Source organism: Apium graveolens, chromosome 8 (genome assembly GCF_009905375.1).
Source record: "Apium graveolens cultivar Ventura chromosome 8, ASM990537v1, whole genome shotgun sequence".
Lineage (NCBI taxonomy): Eukaryota > Viridiplantae > Streptophyta > Magnoliopsida > Apiales > Apiaceae > Apium > Apium graveolens.
The window spans coordinates 21,951,653-21,976,651 of NC_133654.1; the positions used below are offsets into that span (position 1 = coordinate 21,951,653).

The window sequence follows — 24,999 nt, forward strand, 5'->3', positions numbered from 1 at the left end:
ATAACAAAAAGGGGGAGAAAGAGAATTCTAGGAGTGAGGGGGAGCAAAAAGTGCTCAACATTCAAATTAGCAAAGTAATTGTGCCTACAATTACTATCTCAAAGCCACCAGATAAGGATGGTATTGATCTGATAAAGGAAGTAGCAGCTACTTTGAAAGCAGCTGAAAAGGAGCAGTTGAATCCAATCAACTAGGAGAAAATTGATGAGAATATTCAAAAGAAGTTTGGGCTAGCAAAGAAGCAAGAAAAGTCAGCCATTCATCACTCTCAAGTCAGACAAATCTCTGTGAATGAAATGAGCATGAACTATCTGGAAAAAAGACAGCCATCCTACATCAAATCTCCAAAGGCTGAAGTACTTTTGAAGTCAAGGGTGAACTATCCAAAATCATCACTAAAGAACCCTTTGGATATAGTGTATGAGACACCAAAGCCTGATGAGAAGAAACTGTTGTCAAGATCCATTGCCTTCTACAAGGATCCAGCTGATTCAGCTTTGAAAAGGAGAATTGCTAAAGTATTCAGGAATGGTAAAGAAATTTGTGTGGTGGCTTGACATCCTCAATTTGCTAAAGCAAAGAGAGAAGAAAAGGCAAGATTGAAGTAGGAAAAGAAGCAAGTTGCTCTAGATGCTAAAAAGGTTAAACAAAAGAAAGAGCAAGCTGTTATCTTGGCCAAGCTACAAGCTGTGAAACCAACACAACAAATTCCTGCTCAGCCATCTGAAATCACTGAATCTCAAGATCCAAAGAAGCAAGTTGAACCATAACAGAAGAAATCTCAAAGATACAAAGAATTGGCAAAAAGAACCAAAAGAAAATTGAACTTTGTTGGTAAGGAATTGGAGGATCAGTTTCCCAAGTAATTCATTCCAACTGCAACTCAAGCATTAAAATCCTCAGTGGTATTTGAAGACATTAAGGTAGTGGATCCTTACAGGAACATTCATGGTGAACCTATTGTGCCTAAGGATGAACCAATAGACTGGGAAAGTCTACCAATTCCTGACTTCAATTTGCCAATCCTTAACAAGCCAAAGAGAACAAAGTCAAGAGCAGTCAAGAAAGTGAAGTTGTCCCCTCTCAAATCCAAATCTCTAATCAAAGCTCAATCCAAAGTCAACAAGGGAGATTACATGTACTTATGTGACATCAAGGAATTCTCTGATCTAAACCTCTATCTAGATGATCTGGAAGAAGTTAGAGGGATTGATGCCTACAAGAATCTACCTGAAAGGTTAGTTTTCAAGTACAAGGGAGGAAAGGAGATTCAATGGCCACTTCACATGATCCTTCAAGAAAGCCAATATGTGCTGATAAAGGTTTATTCATCATTCAAGAAGAACTTTGGATTCAATGTAACTGCAAGAAGACTTGTTCTAAAGAAGATTGAAGAACTGAGGAGTATTAGAGCTAAAGATGCACTCCCAAAGACTCTAACTATTCCTTACACAGGGAGTAGCGTGCATCTGAGGCCCTACTGGCTGATGGAGTTCATGGATGACAAAGGAGTTAGAAGATTTTTCAGATTAGAAGACCAATTGAGCATCTCTAGCAATGAGACTCTTTTGGATATGCAAGAAAAGCTAAATCTCTCAAAATCTGATGAACTGGAATTCCACAGACAGCTCCAAAATCAGATAGAAGAAAACAACAGAAAGCTTGGAAAGAGATCCAGATCTTCAAGGAATTAGATTAATCTGCTCAGGCTAGAGGAGCACCTTGAAAATGACTGTGAGCTAATCTTTGTGCATTTTATTATTTGAAGCACTTTATAGTTTTATCTACTTACTTTTAAAGTTGTATTTTTAGGGTATTTTGTTATCATCAAGTTTCTCTTAATTTATGGCTACAATTCCAGTAGACATAAATTGGGGGAGATTGTTATGGATATGTTGTGAACTTGATGATTTCATTAACAAAACACCTTAGTAGATTTTACTTAGTGAAAAATGTAGCACTCGACGGATAAGGAATATAGTCCCGATGGATGACTCAATATAGTCCCGACGGATGATGATTTATTATCCATCGAGTGAGTAGCTTGTGTAATAATGAGTATGTAACACATTTCTGCATACACCTTGTTTAGATTCTGTAGTAGCACTCAAGTCATGTTCACTTTAATTAGATATGCAGAATAGGTTGATTAATTGTACATAGATGATGTCTTGTAATTCTGCATAAGTGAAATGAAGTCAAGAGCCAGATAGCTACCCGACGGATAAACAACAATGCCACTCGACGGATGATCAACAAGGCGACCCGACGGATGATCATGTATCCGATGGATAATCAATTCAAACATCCGTTGATAGTGACAACACAGTCACATGCGTTAAGTGTATGCAAAAGGAATGTGGAAGCCTATTCAACTGGGTTTTAGAGAACAAAGAAGCATTTTCAATTTCATGATATTATGAAGATATTCAAAGATGTTGGAATAGAGTAATGAAGAAGCATAGTATTAGACTTGATAGGTTTTGTTTTATTATCTTGTCTTATTACTTTGTAATCTTGGTGATATATAAACCAAGAAGTAGCAAATAGAACAACAAGAAGAACAAGACTAAGAACATTATCTCAGAGAAACAACTGTAAGTTGCATCCTTAGCATTTCTCTGTAAACTTAATTGTTCATATTTGTAAGCAGCTGTGAGATAATCTTGCTACACAGAGTTCTCTTGATATAATATATATCTCTGGTGGATACATTCAAATCCACCAGAAAGTTTTTAAAGACTTGTGTTTTTAATTACTTGTGTTTTGATTTTACTAACTTCTTATTCCACACTTTGCAAATCAAACCTTATATATTATTAAGATAGAACATTTTATATTTCTGAAAAATGTTCAAGAATTCCATTCAACCCCCCTTCTGTAATTCTTGTTGCATTGTTAGGGACTAATAATTGGTATCAGAGCAAGCTCTTGATAAACAAAGAGTTTAAAGATCACAACAAAACAGCAAGATGAACAAGAAGGATGTTTGAGTCAAGATTCCTTTTCTTGATAAAGATAATTACCATTATTGGAAGGTAAAAATGCATCTCCGTTTACTTTCTCAAGATGAGGCCTATGTGAATTGCATAGAGAGAGACCCTCATGTACCAATGAGAGCTGCAACAGGAAATGAGCCATCAGTTCCCAAGCCAAGGCATGAATGGTCAGATCCTGATATTGAACAAGTCAAGAAAGATAAGAAGGCCATGAATATCCTGTTCAATGGAGTTGATGCTGACATGTTTGACAACATCATCAATTACAAAACTGCCAAGGAAGTTTGGGATACTATACAGATTATCTATGATGGCACAGAGCAAGTAAGGGAAAATACGATGCAGCTACTCATTCAGCAATATGAGCATTTTCATAGTGAAGAAAGTGAGTCTCTCACTGATATTTTTAGTAGATTTCAAAAACTACTAAATGCTCTGAAGTTGCATGGAAGGGTCTATCAGACAAAAGACTCAAATCTTAAGTTTCTTAGATCACTTCCAAAGGAATGGAAACCTATGACAGTCTCATTAGAAAACTCTCAAGATTATAACGAGTTTACTTTGGAGAGACTGTATGGCATCCTGAAAACTTATGAGCTTGAAATAGAGTAAGATGAGAGGATGAAGAGAGGAAAGAAGAAAGGAGAATCCATTGTACTAGTTGCTGAGTTAGAGAAAGAAAAGGAGATGAAGATGGAAGCTGTTGAATCAACTTCAAAGGTCTGTGAAAACAAGGGCAAGGGGCTGGTAGCAGAAAATGAAGATTCTTTGAGCCAATATGACATGGAAAATATTGATGAACATCTAGCATTTCTTTCCAGAAGATTTGCCTAGCTCAAGTTCAAGAAGAACTTTGGAGCAGCTAAGCCAAATAGAAATATGGTGGATAAATCAAAATTCAAGTGTTTTAAATATGGCTTGGCAGGGCACTTTGCCAGTGAGAGTAGAAAGTTAGATTCCAACAAAAAAAAGTTTGAGCCTGTGGATTATAAAAAGAAATACTTTGAGTTGCTCAAACAAAAGGAAAGGGCTTTCATTACACAAGAAAATGACTGGGTAGCAGATGGTCTGGATGAGGATGAGGATATCAGCTTTGTTAATCTAGCCCTAATGGCCAAGTCTGATGAAACAGAGATAAGTTCTTCAAGTAATCAGGTAATCACCACTAACCTTGCACATTTATCTAAAGCTGAGTGTAATGATGCAATAAATGACATATCTACAGAATTATATCATTTACGTATTACAATTAAGTCTCTTACTAAGGAAAATGCTAAAATCAAAGAAAATAATTTGTTTTTAAGTGAGAGGAATAATGTGCTAGAGTCTTAGTTCATTGAATTTGAAAAATTGAGAATTGAATGTAAAATTGCTAAGGATGAATTAACTCAATCCTTGAAGAAAGAAGAGATCTTGAAGAAGCAGCTTGAACGAGAACTGGAGGTGATTAAGGCATGGAAAATATCTAGAGATGTTCATGCTCAAATCACCAAAGTTCAAGGTATTGAGTCATTTTGTGATGCAGCCTGGAAGAAGAATAAGGAGAAGCTTGTGTAATAATGAGTATGTAGCACATTTCTGCATACACCTTGTTCAGATTATGTAGTAGCACTCAAGTCATGTTAACTTTAATTAGATATGCAGAATAGGTTGATTAATTGTACATAGATGATGTCTTGTAATTCTGCATAAATGAAATGAAGTCAAGTGCCAGATAGCTACCCGACGGATAAACAACAATGCCACTCGATGGTTGATCAACAAGGCAACCCGACGGATGATCATGTATCCGATGAATAATCAATTCAAACATCCGTTGATAGTGACAACACAGTCACATGCGTCAAGTGTATGCAAAAGGAATGTGGAAGCCTATTCAACTGGGTTTTAGAGAACAAAGAAGCATTGCCATTTTCATGCTATTATGAAGATATTCAAAGATGCTGGAATAGAGTAATAAAGAAGCATAGTATTAGACTTGATAGATTTTGTTTTATTATCTTGTCTTATTACTTTGTAATCTTGGTGATATATAAACCAAGAAGTAGTAAATAGAACAAAAAGAAGAACAAGACTAAGAACATTATCTCAGATAAACAACTGTAAGCTGCATCCTTAGCATTTCTCTGTAAACTTAGTTGTTCATATTTGTAAGCAGCTGTGAGCTAATCTTGCTACACAGAGTTCTCTTGATATAATATATATCTCTGGTGGATACATTCAAATCCACCAGAAAGTTTTTAAAGACTTGTATTTTTAATTACTTGTGTTTTGATTTTACTAACTTCTTATTCCGTACTTTGCAAATCAAATACTTATATATTATTAAGATTAAACATTTTATATTTTTGAAAAAGGTTCAAGAATTTCATTCAACCCCCCTTCTGTAATTCTTGTTGCATTGTTAGGGACTAACACTCTGCAATGAATCATAATTCTCCCATGAATCATCATTCTCCCATGAATCATTATTCTCCCATGAATCATTATTATGTTGTTGAACATTAGGCTGCATATTTTTTTAAAAAAAAATTTGTCACGTCAAAAGAGAAATCATTCCATAAAAGGCACAAACAAATACATATGTATAAGAGATAAGAGAAAAGATAAAGTTAAAACCTCAATAAGACTATGAATGTGCAAACGGACATAACGAAGAAGTTCCAAAACCAACTCACTGTTGTCACAACGAATTTTCGTCATGCCATATATATGCTTTTCAAGAACCGGATCCGCCATTCCCAAGACATATCCAGATACCTCCCCTGTTCTAACTTTTGGGTGATTAATTGATAAAAAATGGATCAGATCACTAGTAATCTCACCTACAATTTCACATGATTAGTATCATACGTCCATAGGCTTTCAAAAAGAGAAATTTTAACAACATATATAAGATAAAATTAGGAAAGAGGAGATAAAACACATAATAAAACTATACATATCTATAAGAGCACATATATGTACAAAAATGATAAAACACATATAGGAGCAACTCCAAGGGTCACTTAGCTCCCTCCTTAAAAATATAATTATAAAATATGCTTTTAATCATTTAAAATACATATATCTATTTTCAGTCCAACAATCCTCTTCAATATTCATTTTTATTCCATACATATTTTTAGCATTATAATCATCATTTGTTACACTTATGCAACATTCGCTAACTTAAGAATGACTCAAATATGACTTGATAATGGAGGCAAAACCCCATATTTTCCAACATCAAGAACCTATTTAGAGCATCATGTTGTGCTTGAACATAAAAACTAGGTTCATGAATAAAACCCTTGCACAAATTATTGAAAGTAGCATAATAGCCCGTGCGAGGCACAAACTATTTTCTAGCAATATCGGAATTCCGTGTATAAAGTTTTAGAATTTTGTGAGGATGGTGAGCATTCTGAAATTTTATAATATTGAAAAATTTAGAATTTTGGGAGAATGAGAAGCTGAAATTTGAATAACTTCGACCATATTTATAGCAAAAATAATCGTGTTCCCTCAAATTGAATTATTGTAATTGAGATAGATGGTGATTGTCAGGTTTTTTCTATGAATTTTTTTTTTTTAGAAAAATGGTCAAATTTTGATTTTTTTAATATCCAGTAGATTATGATGTTAAGTTCAAAATAACCTTAAATTTGTTGGTCTAAATCAAAAATTGAATAAATTCATAAATTATGTGTACATCTAACCCTATTTCATTTATCCCATAATTGTTGACTTATTTGATTTTTTGCTATCAATTTGGTCAAATTACCAAAATATAGCATTTTATTTTCTTAAAATTAAACTATGTATACGTTCTAACAATATAATTTTTATTGAATAAAAACGTATTATAAACTTAAGTTGTTTATTTTTCATATTAGTGTGAACTTGATTATTTGACATTTTTAATTAATTCTTATGTATAATATCATAGATTTTAACAAGACGATTACTTGAAAGCATATTACATTATTTACCAAATACATGTTATGTCTTAATTTATTTATAATTTTTGTATAATGGTTATCTTTTTATGTTAGATATTTATTAAAATTATTATCTAAATTGTAACTTTAATTATTTAGAAATATATAGCCAACTATATCAATATATATATATATGAATGGAAAAACATGACTAAAAAGGTTATTTCATGAATTTCAGTAGGAAGCTAAAATTTTACTCTTTAACGACACACACATATTAAGTATTTGATTAAAAACATAAAATATATAGTGACATAGTGGTATTATAGTGTTAAAACTAATGGGTAGATTATGATTCGATTCTCGGCAACATGAATTTTTTAATTATTATAGATACGGGGGCAAATCCGTTATTTTGCTGAGAATAAAAAGTCTCACTAATTTTATAGTCATGTTGGGCTATTGTATATAGAAGAGATAAGTAGTGCCGAAAGATGTTAATTGTGATCGAGGAAACACAAAAAGCAAGAGCATAATATTGAGAACATTATTTTACCACTTTTTTTTAACTCTTTCGTGTCGTAGGAAATATAAAATTGAAAAAAGAAAACTATTATTCATTTCATAAAATATAAATCTACATTATACTAAAAGAGAGTAGAAACTTGACATGTATCACTCTTTCATTAAATTGGACACTTGTCATTTTTTTTTAAATGTAGGTGCTTATGTGACAAGTTTCATTAATTTTGAAGGAAAAAAATTAAATTCAATCTCTCCACTAACTAAATCTCTCTCCACTAATTATATCTCTTCTTCAATGCATACCTCTTTAATTTCTTTTTTATCGCATTAGTTTCATTACCATTAAAAATCTTCTTCTCTTACAAATATATCTTATAAGTATATATTTTAAGAAATTCTCGGGATTGAGTAAAAGTCGAACCCATGATTACAGACGACACGAGATAAACTTAGGGTTTTTTATTAATATTTCCCCCTTCAAATATTCATTTATAAATATATCCCATTTATCATTTTATTTATAAATATATCCCATTTTTAAATTTTGTAACAAATTTAGGTTAACCATGATTAATTTTACCATTTCACTTTTTTATATGACATGTGTAACCTTTAGACTTAATTACTGTAATGTTATATTTAAATGTTACTGCTTCACTTCTCGTGGAATTATATCAATATAAAATAATTAACTAGTTCAAGTTATAATACAATCTTGGGCCTGTATTTCAACTTCTGCCTTGGTATCAACTTGAAGACGTGATATGTACTTTCCTTTCCAAGCCACCCCGCTAGTAGTTAGGAAGTGCATGTGCACGGCTAATTTAAGATCTTTATGTGCAAAATTTGTGTTTTGGTATCTCAAGAAGCAGGATATATCTTGTGAAAAATGCATCCATTTATTATATACAACCATGTTATTTATTCTACTTGACTTGTAAGTTTTGTATGATTGTATAGTAAATAGAAATATATCTGTAAGTATACTAATATTATTTTTGGCTACTGGACAAAAGGTTATGAGGAGAACCAAACAGGATCTCTCTAATATCAGTGGGAGGGCTTGTTAGGTTTTCGGGGTAAGGACATGGGCCAAAAGAAAATTTTGGTGTTAGCTCACTCCACCATGTATGCAAGGAAGTGATAGTGATTAGTGAATCTGAATTTGGACTATTAGTAAATATTGGGTGATATTAATGATAGAAGTGTAAAATTTTACTTAAATATTAATTTTTTATATTACTACTTTAGTGTTTAAATATATTTTTTTTGTTTATTACTGGAGGCAAGATCACTAAAAACAATTAACATAATCTTTTTGACGTTAAATTAAATTAAATAAAATATATAGTTGTTCATTAGCATGTAAAAAACCCCGTCAAAATAATTCAAAAATTTCAAAAGTATATAACAAAACTCTAGAACAAATCTCTTTAAAGTAATTTTTAGTTGTATATTGTTAGGGACTTTTCAGCCAATTAAAGTAGACAAATATATAAATATATAAATTGACTACATGTATATAGGTTATATTAGAGTTAAAATTTAATCTTGGGACATATTTATAATTATTAAATTAAAAGGGATATATTTGTAAAGTTAACTATTAGTTTGGGATATATTATACAAATCCCCATAAACTTATAACCATTTGAGTTATTTAATTGTGTTCATTATCGTAAATATCCACTTAACATATTTGAATTAAGACAATAAATGCTAATTTCAAATTATAAATAATATAATTTAATATATAATTATAAATATATTTTATTTTATAAATATATAATTTACCATCATTAATATATTAATTTTTAAATATTAATTTAATTAAAATAAATATTATATAACCAGACACCGTTCCAGGAACTAAGGCCATATTCCAAATGTTTAGAGTAGAGGACCAAGTAGAGGACCAAATGTTGGAGAAGAATGTGTTGGAGAAAAGTGTGTTGATGACCAAGTAGAGAACCAACAACTGGCTGATATAATTTAGTTCAGGAAAATAATGATGAGGTACAGTGTGAAAATATTTTATCGTGTAGTGGTGCTTAATGGATGATATTTGAAGTATAGAACGTATGATGTTGGCATAAATTTAATCTTTTGTTGTGTTGTCTACGAATGAAATGGAACGCTATAAGGTTTGGATAATCTTAATTTTATTTGAGGACATCTTATTGTGAATGTACAGCCTAAAAAAACAAATACGCTACTATGGAAATGCTTGCATGTAAACCCAATCATGTCATTGACATCGAGGTGATTAATCATTTACTTAATCACCATCGAACATATTGTACATAAAAAAATAGGTAATTATTTTTTTGTCTATTTTTGGGATGCATGAACTTTTTAGTTTACCATGACACTGGGTTTTTCAAGTAGATAACAATTTGTAGGTGATAACGGAGGATTATTTTATTTGGAAATGCATGAACTGTTGGTAAATATTACCACTATTAATGTTAATGAAAATTATCTTGGCAATGCAGCCGAGTAACGACTCTGGTAAATTGAAGGTGTAATGAGACAATATTGCATTATTTAGCTACTTCAATCTAATACGCTACCTATGTCACATTAGGTCACAATTGTGTTAGTAAAACAGAGTAAATTGTAATTGAGATTAAAAAATAAGGAATGTTAGCTCAATTGAATCCGACATATTATGAAAACTCTGATATTTGTTTGTTAAGTACTTGTCTTAATGGTTAATTCAAAATGTGATCAAATAACTTGTAATCGAAGTAATAGAACCAATAAGACAGAGCCATTTAAATGCGATAGATTTGATATTCTTATAAAAATCAACATGTAGAGTAAAAAAAATAGCAACATTGAAAATATCATAACAGCCTCCTACAATCCAATCTTTTTTAGATCATGGTGAATCTTGCATTCAATTCGTAAGAATTCTCCAAAAGTCATTAACACAACCTTGCATTCGTACACAGCCACTTCAAAAATTGAATTTTTAAATATTGTAAAATCTCACATACCTAATCTCTAATACTATTTAGTAGAATATTAAAGAAAATGAGTTGTGTAGCACAATGTTCAAATTTAGTACGCCACATATGAGCCATCTTCAAATGTTTGATATAAATTTCATCTTCAATACGAAAATTAGACTCAACGATTTTATCACAAATTCGTAATTTTACTCAACCTAATTATAAAATATACGTTACTCTGCAGAACATTTATACTGTTACTATAAAAATATGAAATTTTTTACTATTTAAATTTCTGTATGGGACTTCCTTTCAAAAATATATAAGTTTGTAATAAATGATTTAGTTAGTTGTAACATTTTTTTATAAGTAACTCAAACTTTAAATTCAACTTTTTTTAATTATTAAGTGATCGAATCTTATTTTCATCCGCATAAAATATTACCCGATAAAATCGTTCCAAACTCTATATAATACTCGATTTCTGCGCATATTCCTTTTAACCCCGTAAAATTTGCTGAGATTTTTACTACTAAAAAGAAAGTGTAATTGAAAATGAAATCCAATAAACTTCATATTTTTATAAGTACTATCATCCCTAAAGAAACTTGTTTTATCTAGAAAAAGATTTTAGAGCAAAATGATTATTATTTTTAATTTTATTGAACACTTATTAATTTAATTTACAAAAGCATAATTTAATATTATTTATTATGTAATACATGTTACTCAACGGCGCCTCGCGACGTCGTCTCGCATCATATTATAGAAATATTATTATATGAAAATATTTTTATTATTATTACAGTATAATAAACGTCTTTATTATTTAAATTTTCTAACGTGAGTCTTAAAATATAGGGACTTATACCTGCACTACGCACACTTGTCACCCATCATTTCTAAAAGTAAAACAATCTTTTAAAAAAAGATAAGAAAACATTGAGTTTCGACATGAATTTTTCGCAATCTGAAATGAAAATTTCAAAAATGATTTTCGTAATTATTTTTTTCATTTTATAAGATATTTTGATTTTAGCCACATTTTTAATTGGTACGATTTCTTGTTAAAATGAAATTGGTAAAAGTAGTCTTACTATCGAAAAAGTCCTTCTGATACAATGTCTTGATTTATAAAAAAACAATTATTCAAATTAATATTGAACTTTAAATAGCAATTTTTAGGTAGAAGAAATGTAGGGTGTAGTGTCAATGCATCCATAATTTCTTGGACAAAATAAAGAATGAAAAAATTATTATTTCTAATAAACGCTATGAAACAACCATGTAAAAGAAATAAAGTGTTATAATATTTTTAATGAATTAGAATTATGAAACATACTAACATATAAGGATTACGATTTAGTAATCAATTATTTTCTTTTTTATTATTATCGAAAACAGCTTGAAATTATAAAATTATACAACCAAAAGAAAATTATTAAGTAATTTTCTTTTAAAAAAATTAAGACATTAATTTGCAAGAATGCTTACTTATAAAAAATATTAATAGAAAAAAGTATTGTCAAACATATTAGATATAAATATAACTTTTTAAGTTAAAGCTAAATTTGATGGAGGAGTAAAGGGAAACACTTGCATGGATTATGATATAAAAAAATTACATTCACAACTATTCACACACAAAAAACCCTCTGACATATCTTTTATATTTCAAATATTTCAAAGGATTAGTTTTGACTTTAAATTGATGAACTTAATTACAAACACAATATTGATATTAGAAAAAAAATCTTAGAAATTTGAAAATTAATTTTGAAAACAACATATATATATATATATATATATTAGAGAATCTTAATATCTCCAAATTTTGAGAAATTATTTTACCTATATAAATTATGATTAAATTTACTAAATTAAACATATAAAATACTTAAAAAAACACCAGGAGTTTATTAAGGGAAAAGGACCGGATAGAATAACGAACGTAAACATAACTACTATTGATTGAAAACGATGGTATATATGCTTAAGTTATATAAGGTATATAAAAATCTTGTTATTATACAAATGCATAATATGCTCTTATCAATGATTTTCTTGAAATATATTGAAAAATTGAATACCTTTTTGTAACTTTAAAAATGTTTTTTTATAGAATATGGCATAATCAAGAATATGACGAACTGTACCTCCTATCGATCTTTGAACCTTAGTGACAGACAGGTGTTGCATGAATTCTACCACCATAATGAAAAGTCCTTAATATTGAAAAACACAGAGAACATGTTTATTCAGTTTAATTTATATAAAAATGAGTAACCTATAATTAATATTCAACAAAAAGTGTATAAATTTAACTTTACATAAAAAAACTCAAACAACCTGAAGCAAATCTTCAGGTTTCACATCATTTGTCATTGTCATATGTTTGAATAATATTAGTTTCCTATTCCTCTGTCCCTAAAAATATTTTCTATTTTTGTCAGACAGGTTTGCCAATACAATTGTTACTATTTTTAATTTTGTCTTAGTATTAAATATAAAAACTTCATTATATTAAATTACTCATAAATACGAATCCAACAAAATCATTTGGTCTTAATGTGAACAGTATATGGTAAAAATTTAGATACTGCACTTAATATTTTACTTGACTTCTTGATACGACACCTTACATTTTACTATTACAAACATTTTTAGTATTGCAAAAAAGTTAAAGTCATGGTTAAGTGGAACCAAATTTATAAAATATTTTATGCCAATTACATATATAATTACTAATAATATTTGCCATAGTATATTTAACTTTTTTTTTTAATTTTAATGGAAGGTATGTTATATGAAATTATGTAAGTTAAGGGTATAATTTAACTATATTTAATATGAATTGATAATTGTTTATTAAAAATAACACAATTCATTCTTTTTCATTTATTAAAATTTTGTATTTAAATAATATTCAAAAAATATTAATTTATAATTAAAAAATCATACAAATTAATTTTTTATTAAATATCTAAATTAGTAATTTAGTATTGCTAATATTTTAAATATTTGGAGATCTCAAATAAAAAGTATATTAAAAAATTATTAATAAATCTAATAAAGGACAACTACCTGATAATGCATATAGATTAGGCATACATTAAATAGAATATTCATGTTTAATTTAGGGTTAAACTGATTATAAAAAACATGGTTAATATAAACTATAAAAAATCATCTAAATATAATCAAATCTAATCTAAATAGAGAAATCTAAGCTAAATTGCATGTACTACTTGTATGAGCATTTTAGACCAATAAATATGAAAAAAATGTAAAATATTAATTTTAAATAAAATCGAACCTAACATAAATTGCATGAACTATTTTTAAAGATTAAGTAAAAAGTGCAATCTCTTTTTTTAGAACACATGTTACGAATATTTTTAGTAAGAACCTAAAGTGGTATTTCTTACAAATATGGCTTTATTCTCCGGGTGAGCCACAATCTTGTTTGGTATACCAAGGTATTGACTTCCCAATTTAACTTAAATTTCTAAGTAATTAAAATTCCCAGGAAATGTTTATTTTTTGTTTGGTTGCTAGCAAGAAATTCCAACTTCCTAGGTATCAATTTTGCTACTTCTTTTGTGATATATGTTAAATTATTATCTTGGTAACTATTATTTTTCAATAATAACTATTTATTTTTCTTAATCTTAGTAATAAGTAAAATTAAAAAGAAAAAATGGTTATATAAAATGATGTATCATTTTAATTTTAAATATTAATAAAAAAGGAATTTTTAGTGTTAATGATCTTATTTCCAAACCCTTATGTTAACTAAAATTTTAAATTTCAAATACTATTACATAGATTTAAAAATAAATATTAAAATAAATATTATTAACACCTATATTAAATTTTATTAAATAACTGAGTTATGTTTTGTTAATTTTGGTTTGCATGTATATTTTCAGTTTTACTTATTATAATAATACATAAATTATTTTTATTTCTAGATTAAGAAAGCCTGACTAACCTAGTTAGCAGTGGGTAAGTGACTTCCATGTAATAGCATTTGAACTTCCCACTAACTAACAATACCTACTTTTTATCCAACCAAATAACTACTTAAATTAGGATTTCTCATAAATTTCAAATAGCCATGTCAACCAAACAACCTCTAAATTTTAAAATAATAGAATTTCAATTTTTTTCTCTACTTGATAAATTATTTTTTCATTATTTTTATTTTTAAAAATATTATTTCTTAAAAAATACAAAAACAAGATTACAATAAAGATATGCAAGTATTCTTTTTCTTCTTACATTCTTTATGCTTTACGATGGTCACTAAACTCCCAATTTCTTATTGGCCCCCGCATTAACATCAATTCCACCAATAAAAATAGCTCATTTTTATTGGAGTCTGTGACTAATATTTTAGAAAGACCGTTACTTAAATACTGAAACAAATACCACCTTTTTTTACAGGAAATCCAACTTTTTTTTGGTTATATAACCTCTATTTAAACTATATGTCCTCTCCATCTTCAAATCTATATATCGCTGTCAAACTTGAATAATGCAACTCAGCGAGTTAGCTTGCCCAAGGTGACTGTACATGACTTCCCGTATAAGTAGAACATGATTTACATACATTCAGCTGCACAAACTAACCATGTTGCAAAGTCACCTCAGCACTGGAGTGGTTACATCGCTCTCTTACCAAAGCATTTTGATTGCAGCATCAAGTATGTCATCATCATCTCAACTTCAGAAGTTGCTATGTCGGAGAGTAATCTGGTAACCCTTTCCAGGATAGAATAATTAATGTGTTGGGAATCCTGGTATTTCAGTATAGAGTCCTATACAGTGGCGGATACAGGATTTCATGTCAAATATATAAAACATAAAGGTAAACAAAACTGATTCATATGTATGTTCGCCTTACTAAATCACTCTCATTCAGATAAAAATCAATTTTTCTGCATTCGGTTTCTTTGTAAAAAAACTTGAGATATCTCGCGTACTTGACATTTTCATTGTGTTAATATTGAAGCAAACACCGAATCCTAGAAGAAATAAGAAATTTTTATAAAAAACTCATTACGACATTTCAACAAATACCTTGTAGGCTATGTTTTTTCTTTATTAAGATACAATTTTTGATGATTCTAATAAAATATAGTACTTGTGAAGATACTAGAGAATGAATTAGTATTAAAAATTTGGGTGTTTATGGTGTAAAATGAATGTGAAAAATTGAATTTTTGGGAGAGAAGGAATGGTGTTTCGGAAGGGAGGGTGTTTTAGTGTTAAGTGTTTAGGGGAAAGAATTGATATAATAAATTATATAAACGCAGTTACTGTATAATTTTAAAATGATGCACATGGAATTAAAGGGAAAAGCCCACCGATTCAAAGACAAAACCCAATAGTCCATTGGAATTTGACACCACAGCTGAGTTGCAATATTAAAAAAATTTGAAAAAAAATAAAATAATGGTGCGTCAAATGACACACATTGAACACTTATACATCGGCCACTGGCTATATTCCCTTTCTGCAATACCGATATTCCGTTATAAAAATATCTACATCTATATTATCTTAAAGACTACTAATGCCCATTTAGAATTTATCCACTAAATTTACCCATGAATTTATCCATGACCCACTATCCATGATTCATTTAACTTTTTTACACATAAAATATTATATTATACACATATCCGTGGATCTTTTAAGATTTAAATATTTTATAAGCCATATACAAACTAATCTATTATACAGCTAGACCCCCCTAATTGTAACAACTGATTCGTACGTTCAAATTTTTTTGAATTTTTTTCTCTCTCAAACTGGTGCTAAATGTAGTAACTGATTAATAGGTTTTCTCTACTGTTCTTCTCAATCGAACGATTTTGCTCCGCCGATCTCCTGCCAAGCATGGATTCACGCTCCCTGGAAGGCTCAGGCTCTGCAAGGACATCACTTTTAGGTTTGATTTCATCATAAATAACTGTTAACTATCATGCACGTTAAGTGTTATATGATTTTGAATGATTTTATGTTTTTGTCCGTAGGGTTGAAACGTTTGATTCGTAGCCAAGATTCATCATATCAGGGCTCAAATCAATCTTCTCTGTTGCAGGCTATCCCAAGTTTTCCTGTATCTGAGTCAAATGGTGAATATCATTCTTCCTCTTACATTTTGTATGTAGATTGTAATCTAATTCATGTTCTTATATTCGTCTCATTGAATCAGTTGTGAAGCGTAGAAACGTATATGTTGAAAAAGAAAATCAGAGTCCCAATGTTACAGTCTCGAATACACAGTCACCAGGTTCTGCATTATCATCTGGTATGTTTTCCATTATATTTGTTTATTATCTGTTACATTAGTGAATGTTGGGAACTCATGATTCATATGCATTTTGTAGTTGGATTTAGGTCTCCTTTACAGCCGTTATTCAATAGTAATACAAATGTATTGCGAGATTCCAATCCATTTAATTTTGTTGCTGATATTTCGTCTAATAGAACCACCCGGACTTCCTTCACAGGTATTTGGATTTTTTTTACCAATGTAAAGTGCAGAAGTGGGAATGTTTGTATGACTATTTATTCTGTTTTTTTTTGTTATAGATTTGAAACGTATGAGCAGAAGTGTGGGTTTGAGGCCTCTTGGTGGATCAAATAGCACGCCTGTCAGTGTACAAATTTCACCTATTTCGGGGATTACAGTTGAAGAGAATAACACTCCAATTGCTAGGTGCATGGATCAACCTGCTACACTCTCAGATATTACCAATTTGTCGTGTACGTTATATTATAACTTTATACTGAAATAAAGATTTTTGTATGCTCTGTTGCGTTTACTAAATTGCTAACATTACATTATGTTGTTTGTTACAGCTGTGAAACGTAGAGTACGTGGTCGCAATATTGAGAATATTTTAGCTATTAATAACAGTGTTTCAACGAATAACCAAGAAAAAAAATTTACGCCTTCAGAAGAATCATGTGTATTACCTATTAATCAGTTTATGAAATTTCTAATTTATAAAATTTGTAATACTTTATGTTTTATTTGCTATTACGACCAACAAGAATCCATTGTTATTTCTTGCTGCAGCTAAGAAATGTAGATTACGTGGTCCTAATGTTGATAATAGGAAGATAATACCACAGAGTAAGTTTTATGTGATGCACATTAATACATGATTATGCATGTTCATTTATAAGATTTCATGTTTTTATTATTGTGAAAATAATTAAAAATCCATTTGTGTATTTTGTTGCAGCTAAGAAATGCAGGGTACGTGGCCCTAATATTGAGAAGATTTATAGAGATCCCATATGTACGTTTTGTTATACATGTTTCCTGATATGCAAATTTATAAAAAAAATTACCTTGCTGGGATTGATCCCATTATTACCATTCACTGATTTGTATGCTGAAGTATTTGTTCACTCTTCAGCAGTGATAGGAAAAAGACCTGGTACATCCTCTATGAATAATGGTGACGCATTGTCAAAGTCTAATAAAATATTTGAACATGGACGAATGAGTCAACCTCCAACGTCTCCTTTACGGTCAAGTTTTCATAATCCCCATGAACTGAAGTCAAGAAAGAGTAAAGGAAAGGATAAAGAATAAGCATCTCCAGAAAAGAGGAATTTGATATCAGATTTTGACAATGTGGTTGAATTTGTGGATTCAGAGTCAAGTGATTCAGATGTTGGAATTGATGATATGTATCATGATGACATGGAAGAGGTAATATTGAATCAGAATTTGTGGCGTAGATATATGGATCTTGGTCCTCCGTCAAAGTTGTGCAATAAATGTGGTGCTACTATGTGGAACGAAGAGCGTAATAATAAATCATGTCCGCGTAAAGAGCCCACATTTTCTATGTGTTGTCGTAATGGTCAGATACATTTGCCAAAAGAAAGGTCGCCACCAGAACCACTAGCTTCTTTGTTACTTGGTGGTGAGAAATTGAGGCATTTTAAACAGTACATAAGAGTGTACAACTGCATGTTCCAATTCACTTCCACCGGTGGTAAGATTGATAACTCAATAAACAGAGGTAGCTCTCCGTATTGTTTTCGCTTACAAGGTCAAAACTATCATTTGGTTGGGAGTTTAGTACCGTTAGATGGATCTTCACCCAAATTCTGCCAGCTCTACATATACGACACGCAGAATGAGGTTGAGAATAGAATCAATGCAATGGGAGGTGCTTCTGACAATGTTGATCCAGATATTGTCGAGGAACTTTTAGGTATGTTAGACAAGAACAATGAGTTAGTCAAAGCTTTTCGCATGGCTCGGAATCGGTTTGAAAATGAAGAGCTGGATGAGTTTAAGTTAGTCCTCATATCATCTCAATCTTCTAGTGGTAGACCAAACCATATTACTCCATCTGATGAAGTTGTTGCTTTCATTGTTAGTGATGATACGGATACCGGTGGTTTTAGAGACACAATTGTGAATTCCAAACAAGAAGGATTGAAGAGGATATATGAAACAGATCCATATTTCATGCAGTTGCAATATCCACTACTATTTCCTTGGGGAACCGAAGGTTATCATAAACGTATACCTCTGATAAGCAATAAATACTCTGAAATAGAGAATTTAAATGATGAAGACCTTGATCCTAACTCAACACAGAGGCGACATGTTTCACTAAGAGAATAATATTGTTACAAGATTATGATACGCACTTCTGAAGGTATTTATTAAAAGTAAGCAATGTGATTAGAATATAAAATGCGTAATGGCTATGTGCATATTCTCACCATCGTCTCATTAATTTCAGGTTTAACGCCACACCTTGCAGGACGTTTTTGGCAATAATATGTTGTGGATCAGTTTGCTGCCATTGAACAATATAGATTAGACTGGGTTTCAACGCATCAAACTACCATTCGTGCTGATTTGTATAATTCTGTGTGTGATGCTCTCAGTAAAGGAGACCATGATCCAATGCATGTTGGAAAAGCTGTTATACTGCCTGCTTCATTCACTGGATCCCAACGATACATGTCTCAATACTTTAAGGATTCCTTGGCGATATGTCGTGCAATTGGTCATCCATCCTTATTTCTCACCATGACTTGCAACTCAAAGTGGCCAGAGATACAAGAAATGCTTAAATTGTTGCCCAATGTTGATCATGTTGATGCACCGCATATTGTTTCTCGCGTGTTTAAACTGAAGCTTGATCAGCTATTAGATTTGATTAAAAAGAAAAACTACTTTGGAAAGTGTATAGGAGATAAATTTATTTTTCTGGACACCGACAATTTTACATTTTATTTTTTTAATCATATCTACACACATGCATAGATTTAATATTTTCTTTACTTATGTTTTGCACAGTTATGCATGTAATTGAATTCCAGAAGCGTGGTTTGCCACACGTGCATATGATAATCTGGCTGAGCCCTGAAAGCAGATAATTCTATTAAAAAGGTTGACCAGTTGGTTTCTGCTGAAATACCAGATAAGAATTTTGATCCAATAGCATATGAAGCTGTTAAAAACTACATGATGCATGGACCCTGTGGTAAAGACTTATACACATCTCCATGTATGGTTAAAGGAAAATGCATGCGTCATTTCCCAAAGAGGTGTGAATAAATAGAATGATACATATGTTCTGTAATAAGTCTATTTTATTATTAATCTCGACGCATGTAATGTTTTGTTTTGCAGGTTTAATGGTAATACCTATTTTGACGATTGTGGTTTTCCTGTTTATCGGAGGCGTAACACTGGTAGAGTTATCAACAAAAAAAGGATCAACCTTGACAATCAATATGTAGTTCCATACAATCGAGATCTTTTGTTGCGGTTTCAGTGTCATATAAATCTAGAAATTTGCAACAGTTCAAGGTCGTTGAAATATCTCTTCAAGTACTGTTTAAAGGGTCACGACACTGCTACAATGTTGTTGAAGAAGAAAAGTAACAAATCAGGGAGTGAACAAACTGCAAGATCCGTGAAGAATTTGGATGAGGTAAAGAATTTTCTTGATGGTAGATATGTTTGTGCATCTGAGGCATCATGGAGGATTTTTGGGTTTGACATTCACCATCGTTCTCCAAGTGTTGAACGCTTACCAATACATTTGCCCGGTCAAAAGTACTTGAATTTTCAGAGTTCTGCAGATTTGGAGAATGTGTGCAATAACGCGACTTCCAAAAAAAGTAAACTAGAGGCTTGGTTTGTAGCTAACAGTGAATTTCCACAAGCTCGAAATTTTACGTATTCTGACTTTCCCACCCAGTTTACATGGATAAAGAAAACTACTAAATGGAAGCTTAGACAAAGAGGTGATGTGGTTGGGAGGTTAGCAGAGGTTCATGCAACAACTGGTGAATTATTGTATCTTCGAATGCTGTTACTTAGATGTAAAGGTGCTTTATCTTTCTCTCAGTTGCGCACTATTGATGGAACTACATATGATACATTTAAGGAAGCATGTGGTGCTCTTGGTCTGTTGAATAATGACAAGCAATGGCATGATGCTTTGGAAGAAAATGCATTATCGGCTATGCCAACCCAAATTCAGGCTATGTTTGTTAACATACTGGCATATTGTTCAGTGTCTGATCCGCTTGCGCTATGGGAAAAACACTGGCCAGCATTGTCAGACGATGTTCTTTATATTAGGCGTAAGATTTCAGATAACATTCATTTAACACTGTCCGCGTATGAAACCCAGAACTATGCTTTAGCAGGTGCGTGATCAGTATTAAATACATGATACGTTTGTTACTTTATAGTATTATTTTTATTATTTTTATTTAGATGTCGGAACATTTACCATTTTTTTTGTGTAGAGATTGAAAAGTTGTTAAATAATGTTGGTAAGTCCTTAAGAGATTTTCATATGATGCCATTTCCTGACGAACGATTTTTCCACACTTTTGTCAATCGTCTTATTGTTGAGGAAACTAGCTACAATAAAGAAGAATTGAGACTTAATCATGACAAAGCTCATAAAAATCTGAACTCAAGGCAGCTGGATGTATATAATGCAGTTGTTGATAATGTAAACAAAAATAAAGGTGGAATGTTTTTTGTTTACGGGAGCGGTGGATGCGGTAAAACGTTTCTTTGGCAAACTCCTTGTTAACGTTTTCGATCAGAAGGAAAGATTGTTCTTCCTGTTGCAGGCTCAGGAATTGCTGCTACACTTCTTCCTAGTGGCCGAACAGCTCATTCTAGGTTTAAAATACCGCTTAAATTAAATTAGAGTTCTATTGCTGGAATAAAACATGGTACAGACATTGCAGAGTTGATGCAGCACACAAGTCTTATAATATGGGATGAAGCTCCAATGCAGCATCGCTATGCATTTGAAGCCGTGGACAGAAGCTTGCGAGACATAATGGCTATCGTTGATGTAGAACGAGGAAAAAGACCCTTTGGTGGCTTTACAGTTGTTTTTGGAGGCGATTTTTGACAGATATTACATGTTCTGCCTAAGGCTGAAGGGATGAAATAGTGAATGCATCATTTAACAAATCCCGGCTTTGGAAATCTTGCAGGGTCTTTCTTCTCAGTCAGAACATGAGATTACATTCAGGTAATTATGAACCTAGAAATAAAGTAATAGCTGACTTTAGTAAATGGCAACTTGAGATTGGAGACGGAAAAGTTGAATGCATTGATACTCATCGTGCAGATGTTGAAACTGAGTTTGTAGTACCTGATGAATATGTTGTCAAGAGTCCCTTGAAAAGTCCCATTAAAACCCTAATTGACATTATATATCCAGATTTTCAGAATAACTTGCATTCACAGGAGTATCTGAGATCGAGATCTATTTTGACTCCAACAAACGTTGTAGTTGATGACATTAATGCACAGATTCTTGAAAGAGTTCCGGGTAATATGCATACTTATCTCAGCCAAGATTCAATTGAAGACAGGGGTGTTGACAAGAATGACTTTGATTCATCATTTCCAGTTGAGTATCTGAACTCCATAAATATGCCATGTATGCCTAAACATGAGTTGAAAGTAAAGGTTGGAGCTGTTGTTATGTTGATGAGAAATTTAAATCAGATTATGGGTCTATGCAATGATACAAGGATGATAGTTACTGGCTGCAAAAAAAATAGTATAGAATATCAAATTCTCTGTGGATCTCAAGTTGGTACGAAACATCTAATTCCAAGAATCGATATGGTCCCAACAGACACAAATTGGCCATTTGAATTTAAAAGAACACAATTTCCTCTCCAACTATATTTTGCCATGACTGTGAACAAGAGCCAAGGTCAATCATTGGACACAGTTGGATTGTATCTTCCTCGGCCCGTATTCTCTCATGTCAGTTATACGTTGCAATATCCCGTGTTACATCTCCAGAAGGACTACATATTCTTATTGATGACGATAATGGGAAAAACACAAATATAACATTAAATGTTGTGTTTGAAGAAGTTTTCTACAACCTTCCTAAATTGTGATAATATTTTATTTAACTAACTTATTGTAATTATTTGACCATGAGTATTTTGTACTTGAAATCCTTATTTCGTGGTATGTGATTTGTTTAACAGATGAATTTGATTTTATTATTATAATTTTATGTCATTTCGTTTGGAAAAACAATTTATTATATTTAAAAAAAATAAAAAAGAATGGCATGTATATAACAAAGCTGTATAATTAGTTCCCACTAATCCATCTAACTAACTTGATGCTGAGCCAATCACATTGATGCTCATCGTATCAAATAATAATTTATCCAATCAAAGGATATGTTTATGATTCAGTTAAAGGCTGATTGGATTATCCCTTTACATGCCTTATGTCATGTATTAAAAGGGAAAGATCAAGTCCGCAATATATGTTTGTCGTGCACTTCATTCAACAGCATGTCATCAATTATCATTCCCGTTAATATAGGGTAATAGACTACTAAAAGACCACCACGTCGATGTGATATTCTAAGTTCAGTACCTCGATTAAGAATAGAACATGTAAGCTCTCTCAGGAGTTGTGACTTTTAAATTCTAATAATAGATCATCTTGTTTAATATAAATTACAAATTGTTTTCACAGAATCTTGCAAAGATGGAGGCCCTCATGTTTGAACACATTTTAAGTCTTGACAAGTCTAGGTCAAATTGGAAGATCAAGGCAAGAGTTACAAGAATGTGGCCTACCGTGTCTTCTGAATCAGGAATAACGAAAGGCTGGAATCTCATTCTTCTTGATGATGATGTAATTACCTAATCTGTTGATTTCGTTCTATATTGATTATGTTTACATTTTTAGAATGGATATTTATGATTATACTTTTCCACTTTAAACTATGTGCAGAATACTCATATTCATGCATTTGCTTTTGCTAATACTTGGAAACTTATTGGGAAGAATATTGTTGAAGGAGCCGTTTATATTATTGACACGTTTATGGTTAGGGATGCTTCTGGGAATTTAAAGCCTGTTTCTATAGACACATCTATAAGATTTACAAATGCTACCACTTTCCAACCATGCACCGATTATGTTATGATTCCAAAATACAAATTTGAATTTATGGATTTGGGTGATTTGATGGATGAAGCCAGAAAATATGGTCCTAAAGAGAATCCAGAATTTGTTATAGGTTACTTCGTCTTTCCTATTTGGTTTATTATTATTCGTATTAACAATTGTTATAAAAGTTCTGACTGCAATCCATGTGTTTATATATTGTAGATATAATTGGAGTTGTTGAAGACTTTATTAAAGTAAGCAAAATCCCCACTAAGTTTGGAGATAGGGATATTGTTTGATTCAAGATTTATGATGCAAGGTTATTCTTTTAATTTAACATACAATTTTTTATTAATTTTTACGTCGTTATCAATTCTAGGACTTTGATCAATAAATAATTAAATGTTTACTTGATTACATTGTAGCAACAAGCACAGGGTTGGTATATGGGGAGATATGGCGAAAGTTGTCAGTGATCAATATGAGGAATATAACCATGATGAAAATGTTATTGTTATCTTGACAAGCGTAAAGCTAGGAACATACAACGGTTTGATCTTTAGTATTTTATGCTATATACTAATTTGTCAATAAGGTTATACACGGTTATATTAAATTACATTTTATGTAAGATACATATTGCTTTAAAACTTTAGATACGCTTCAAATCAGCAGCTTGGCATCCTCGAAAGTGTACTTCAATCTTGATGATGATGTGTACTTGAGATGAGAAACAGGTACAATCTTATAAACATTTACTCCTTTTCCATATTTTGTCAAGATTGCATATGATATGTACATTATATAATGTGTAGGCTTGAACTTGAAGGCTATAAGCCGTCAAAGGATGATGCGGATAATAGCTATGCGTTAAAATTGGCCTCTCCTTATGAGTTTATAAATCTGAAAACATTAATTGACAATGTTGCTGGCAGTGTTGAGGTTAATTCTTTTTTGACAAAAGTTTTAGAGCATTATCTTAGATTTATATGCAGTATAATTTTCATTTATAACATTATCCTCAAAATTATCATTTGCAGAATAAATTGTATTGTGGTTTGATAATTGCTAAGTTGGAGGAATGACATCCTTGGTTTTCATTCATGTAGCAACTGTCA

General features: G+C 31.2%; 1 protein-coding gene across 1 annotated transcript; it reads left to right on the forward strand.

Moving 5' to 3' along the window:
* The first annotated feature begins 16,311 nt into the window (after positions 1-16,311).
* On the forward strand, positions 16,312-21,851 carry LOC141679383 (uncharacterized). The gene is made up of 15 exons (XM_074485884.1): positions 16,312-16,363; positions 16,449-16,550; positions 16,631-16,726; positions 16,806-16,928; positions 17,011-17,184; positions 17,281-17,390; positions 17,476-17,557; positions 17,670-17,726; positions 17,847-18,002; positions 18,090-19,057; positions 19,250-19,646; positions 19,836-20,010; positions 20,096-21,123; positions 21,226-21,489; positions 21,673-21,851. Exons 1-15 carry the CDS (start codon positions 16,312-16,314, stop codon positions 21,849-21,851), a joined length of 3,963 nt encoding a protein of 1,320 aa, XP_074341985.1.
* Positions 21,852-24,999: the final 3,148 nt, after the last annotated feature.

What these genes read in the sequence shown, in the direction of transcription:
- LOC141679383 (XM_074485884.1), top strand. Translation starts at nt 16,312, where the DNA reads ATGGATTCACGCTCCCTGGAAGGCTCAGGCTCTGCAAGGACATCACTT. An exon ending in AGGTTCTGCATTATCATCTG is followed by an intron (nt 16,727 to 16,805) that starts GTATGTTTTCCA and finishes TGCATTTTGTAG; the next exon opens with TTGGATTTAGGTCTCCTTTA. An exon ending in CACCCGGACTTCCTTCACAG is followed by an intron (nt 16,929 to 17,010) that starts GTATTTGGATTT and finishes TTTTTGTTATAG; the next exon opens with ATTTGAAACGTATGAGCAGA.